The sequence below is a fragment of the Elephantulus edwardii genome, unplaced genomic scaffold, assembly GCF_000299155.1.
Source record: "Elephantulus edwardii isolate Elephantulus edwardi_28Jun2011 unplaced genomic scaffold, EleEdw1.0 scaffold00086, whole genome shotgun sequence".
Lineage (NCBI taxonomy): Eukaryota > Metazoa > Chordata > Mammalia > Macroscelidea > Macroscelididae > Elephantulus > Elephantulus edwardii.
Window position 1 is genome coordinate 6,067,424 of NW_006399836.1, and position 5,556 is coordinate 6,072,979.

General features: G+C 58.4%; 1 protein-coding gene across 1 annotated transcript in view; it reads right to left on the bottom strand.

The window, feature by feature from the left end:
• CACNA1I (calcium channel, voltage-dependent, T type, alpha 1I subunit) overlaps positions 1–5,556 on the bottom strand; it is a 186,428-nt gene that overhangs the window by 3,132 nt on the left and 177,740 nt on the right. Inside the window, exons 31-34 of the mRNA XM_006890106.1 lie at positions 4,133–4,459; positions 3,809–3,955; positions 2,809–2,931; positions 1,346–1,511 (exon numbers count right to left, since the gene is read on the bottom strand). Of these exons, the coding sequence (XP_006890168.1) occupies positions 1,346–1,511; positions 2,809–2,931; positions 3,809–3,955; positions 4,133–4,459 (763 nt within the window). The remainder of the gene's footprint in view (positions 1–1,345; positions 1,512–2,808; positions 2,932–3,808; positions 3,956–4,132; positions 4,460–5,556) is intronic.

Below are 5,556 nucleotides of genomic sequence, written 5' to 3' on the forward strand. Positions count from 1 at the left end.
TTAAAAAAAAAAAGAAGGCCCAGGGAGCAATAACTGCAGGTTCAAGAGGGGGGAACAGCTCAGAAAAGGAGGGTGGAAGAAATGGAGCCAGTGCCAGGAAACTGCACGGAGAGGGAGTTAAATTGGTGTATGTTCTGCTGGGCACAATATCAAAATGAGTCAAGCTTCTATCACATGGCAAATGCTTACTGGGACAGTTTCTGCCCAGTCCTGACCCCTTCTGGAACCAGCCAGGCCTAAAGGCCCTCGAGGCAGTAGGCCAGGGGCTAGGCTAGGAGAACTGTGGATGTGCAGAGCAGGCCTCAGGCTGTGACTCTATCTGGAGATGGGGGACCCTCCCCACGGTGTCTCACTGCAGCCTGTAGGCCCTCACCCCTGTGAGTGAGACTGGGATGGAACAGAGTCTGAGGCCTGGGGCAGGCCCTGGGCGGGCTGCAGGGAAGGGCCCATCACCGTCCCGTCAACCGTCAACCTCAACACCTTCCTTCTAGGGTGAGGATGGGACAAAGGAATTCAGGGACATGTCAGCACGTGCCCCAGGTGACTCGGCAGCCTGAGTGTGCCTGGGCGGGAATTCTGCTCCACACCTTCCTTTTCTATGATGCCCTAAAGGGAGGAAGTTTCATCCCATCTGAACAGCTTCGGGTTTTCATTCAGAAAGTCTAGGGTCTTGGCCATCCTGTCAAGACAAAAAGGCTTACAGAAGAGTCCTCAGAAAATCTTCCCACCCAGCTTCTAAAATAAACCCTCCTGGAGCACTTTTTGGGTGAGCGTAAGAATTTTGGGGCTCCTTTCTGTGCTGAACCCCTCATTCTCTACCTCCTCCAAGCAGACTGGAAGTGATTCAGAGATGGTCAGTCCAGCTCAGTCCCTTGTCCTCAAGCCCAAAGCCTAGTCATGGGCCCAACGCACACACAAGACAGCTGGGTGCCACTGAACAAGAATGAACATAAAAATATTTCTTTAAAAAGGGCTATTGAAGATAGTGGGTTTCTTGCTGCTCACAATCCTTCTTGTGTGAAGTTCTCTGGGATTCCTCTCTCAAATTACGTTCTAAAAAACACTTTCGGCTTGATAATGAAAACTGTGAGACAACTTATTTCCCTTTTCACCATGGCTCCTGGGAAGCTCTGAATGGAGTTTTCCTTAACCTAAGTTTCTGTATTAATAATTACTATCCCATCTCTCTTTTAACATTTGGCTCTTGGTCTTTTACCCTTACTCTGCTTTGATTCTGTCTGTATTTAATACAACAGGCTGAACAAAATAACACTGGAGGGGAAAACCCTGCCACCTTCCTCAGCAGCAGAAGGCCGGGGCATGTGGCAGGGCTTCTGGCCCTCACCTTGGCTGCTCTCGTGTTTCAGCCAGGACCGGACAGGGTTGAACGGGATCGTCTCCATCTCACAAAGGTAGTTCTCTGGGCCCGACGACACGGCCATGTTGGACAAGGGGATGAAGCATTCAGCCAGGTCCCCCGTGCGGATGGGCTCAGGAGGGTCCGGCTCAGCCTGCAGGAAGGGACGTAGAGAAGATAGGGCGGTGGGGACCCAAGCTTATCACAGCTCCCCTCCTGTTCCTGTTCCTCGGCGCTTTGCTCATTTTCCTCCCTGCCTGCAAAGCCCTTCCGCTCAACTCCTCCACTTAGTGAACAATCATCACCGTCCAAAACTCTGAAGTCCCAGTCAGTCAGTGGTCCCCCAAACACTCCCCTTGTCTGTGAGGACAGGGAAAGATCTTCCTGAGCCACACACCCAGCACAGGCCCTGCCCACCACAGAAGCCAAGCCAAGCCTGGAAAAGGCACCAGGAGATGGCCACAGAAGCCGCCTCAGAACAGGTCCCTTCCCTCTGCTGAGCCTCAGTTTCCACACCCACAAACCAGGAGGGTAACCCTCTTCCAAGGTCTTGCACGCAAGTGCTGTCCAGCGAGCACGGAGTGGCCGTGGTCCTTCCAGCCCCACCTCCAACCCCTCAGCCAGAGGTGACCTCACCCCAAAAGCTCTGGGGTGAGCTTCCTGAATGGCCTGGCCAGGAGGTAGACAGACACCTACCCCCAGACCCAAATACTGCTCTCTGAGTCTTACACGTGTGTGACCTAGATTAACCAGACTGCACCCCACCTAAACCCCAGCCTGGCCCCAGAAACTGTGCACCCTGACATCCTGTGTGGGATGCAGGTGTGGGGAGATGCAGGAAGGGGCTGGGGGGAAGCTGTCAGAGATGAAAGTGTCAGGGAGGTGAAACCATTGTGGGCTTCCTGAAACAAAGGGGACCAGAGAGGATCTACATCTCCTCACTTCCCCTTCACAACTGAAGGAAGACAGCCCAGGGGTCCTGGGACAGGTATTCCTTGAGAGCAGGGCCACTGCTCCCCAGCCTATGAGAGCTTGCCCCTCCCTGACACCAGGACAGGAAGGACTTGGCCCTGAGGTCAGAAGCCCCGGGCAGCTCTCTCTCCAGCCTGCATCTAAGCCCCGAGCTGTGCAGGAGCTGCACACAGTAGTGCTGGCCCCTGACACAATTCGTTGTTCTCTTAGCCTCACAGACACCTCCTCTAAACGGATAGAGGCACTCATAGCAACAAGGGAGAGCCAAGACTTCTGGGAGACTGGGCTGGAGCCGCCTGGGCTGGGCCCACTGCTGTGTGACTTTTGGTCAATTATGTACCCTCTCTGAGCCCCACTGCCCTCAAATGGCCAACAAGAAATGAGGGCCCAGCACAGACTGTAAAGACAGGAAAAGCTGCATCCCAGAGGGTGGGGACCAGGTTCAAGGACAGCCCATCCTCACGCCCCAGCCTGTGCACCTTGCTGTCTTTGCGCCCAGGAGGGCAGGCTGTGAGGTCCTCCAGACTCAGGTCATCCCCCAGCAGGATGGATGAGGACCGGTCGGAGTTCAGGGAGAAGGCCTCCGTCTCTGCCAGCTGCACCTGCAAGGGAGTGGGGCTTGGGTCAAGCTGGGGCAGGGGCGGGGCTGGGCTGGTCACCAGAAAGACAGGAGGTAGTGGGCAGAGAGGCTCAGTCATGTAGGCTGAGTTTCGTTAGAAGCCAGTCAGGTGCCAGGTCTGGTGGCCACAGCTGCTCTGCTTGACCTACACCAGGCGACCCTCTAGGACGGTCCCACGCCTCTCTGTCGCACCAGGCTCTCTGGTCACCGCAGGACAGGCCAGGAGCATAAACCCCAGAACCAGACACACTGCCATCAAGTCAACTGTAACTCACAGTGACCTACAGGACAGAGCAGGGCTGTCCCGTGGGGTCCCCAGTGTTGCCATCTCTGCAGAAGCAGACTGCCACCACATCTTCCTCTTGAGAAGGTTCTGGTAAAGTCAGATTGCCAATCTTTCACATAGCAGCGAAGTGCTTAACCACTGCGCCACCAAGGTTCCAAGGGCCGTCAAACCTCCCAAGAATGAGAAGCTGGAGCCCGGCCCCTACCAGAAACTTCCTTGGCACTCACCCAAGCAGGGCTAAGTCAGGCCCTCCTTGCAATCACGGGGGCCGGACAACCCTGGGAAGGAGTTGACAAGCAGCCTGTGTGAGCTGTACCAGGCCAAGCCCCTCGGGCTGCCCCCACTGCAGGCCAGAGTGGACTCAGGATGGGACCCCACTCAAGCTCAGGGCTCCAGAACCCAAAAGAAGGTCACATCACAAAAAGGACACATGTCCTGAGGGCCAGCCCAAAGGGGGCCTGGCAGTAGTTAGGCCACATGAGGGGCCTGCGCTGTGCAGACAGCAAGGTGACCGAGGCTGGGGCTGTTCTGCCTGCCCACCGGCCTCCTGTGTCTCCCCCACAAGGGTCCTCACCTCCTGCTTATCATGATGGCACTTCTCACAGCTGGCCGTCGACGAGTAGTGATGGAAGACGGACCCGGACAGGTTGTCGATGATGGTCAGCTCGCCCTCCAAGGAGTCCTTGATGATTAAAGAGACGCTGTCCAGCCACAGGTTCTCCTAGGCGGACGGGGACGGGGCGTGGACAGGGGGATTATGGCTGGGTCGGGGACGGTGGGGTGGGTGGCACGGCTGCCCTGCCCAGTCTCTGCACCCGTGGCCTGGACCCGTGGAGCTGGGCAGGGACCGAGAGGACATCCCCTCAGGAACCACCCTTGGAGACCCCTGTGCCCTCACCTGGGCTGGAGAGTAGCAGCAGCGGTGCAGGCGGCCGTCAGGGTCACCCCCACCAGGCCCGGGCCCGGGCGCCCCCGGGGAGCTGGCAGGTGGCCGTGGCCCGGGGCCCAGGCCATGGGACATCTCCAGCTCAATCTCCGCGTCCATCTCGGCGTCCTCCTGCGCCTCCTTGTTGCTGTCGTCCAGGTGCTTCATGAGCACGGCCACCACCACGTTGATCAGCACGAACTGGGCCGTGAGCACAAAGCTGACGAAGTACAGGGGGGACACGAACTGCAGGCTGCTCAGGCAGCTCCGCTCGTCGTGGGTGCAGTCCCGGAGCGTGTCCTGCAGGGGCAGGGGGACGGCGTGAGGGCCACGCCACCGGCCAGCCAGGGCCCGGGGCCTGCTGCCTTCATACTGTGGTCGAGGTGCCGTCGAGGCAAGTACGGCTCACAACAACCCTACGAACAACAGGCCTGAGCCTCTCCTGTGCCAGCCTCATCGTCTCTGACACGCTTCAGTCCATTGCTGTAATCACCGTGTCAATCCAACTCGAGGAGGGGTCTTCCTCTCTTTCACTGACCCTTCACCCTTCCGAGCCAAGGAATCACCTCTTATGGGGGAGCAAACTGAGGCTGGGGGGCGGTCCAGGACCAGACAGAGGTGGCAGTGCAGGACACACAATCCATCTGGGGACTCCTGAACACCCCAGACCTTTCCGGCTTGTGGAGGCATCTGCTGGCCTCAGGTTTGACTCTGCCCCTAGGTACTAACCCCTCGCAGACCTTAGAGAGCTGGCCTATCCCCTAGGCAGCACTCAGGGCTGAGGTAAGGCTCTCCCCTGCTGGCCCCACAGTCACCACAGGCCCCAAGCGCTCACTACAGGCCTCACACGCTCAGTCCAGGCCTCACATGCTCACTGCAGGCCCCACACACTCACCGCACATGCTCACCGCAGGCCTCACACACTCAGTGCAAGCCCCACACGCTCAGTGCAGGCCCCACACACTCACCGCACATGCTCACCGCAGGCCTCACACACTCAGTGCAGGCCTCATGCATTCACCACAGGCCCCATGCACTCAGTTCAGGCCCCACGCGCTCACCACAGGTCCCACACAGTCACTGCGGGCCCCACGTGCTCAGTGCAAGCCTCACACACTCACCGCAGGCCCCACATGCTCACTGCAGGCCCCATGCGCTCAGTGCAAGCCCCATACACTCACCACAGGCCCTATGCACTCAGTACAGGCCCCACATGCTCACCGTACGCTCCACACACTCACCACAGGCCCTATGCATTCAGTGCAGGCCCCACGCGCTCACTCCAGGCCCCACATGCTCACTGCAGGCCCCACACACTCACTCCAGGCCCCACACACTCACTCCAGGCCCCACACACTCACTCCAGGCCCCACGCACTCACCACACATGCTCAACGC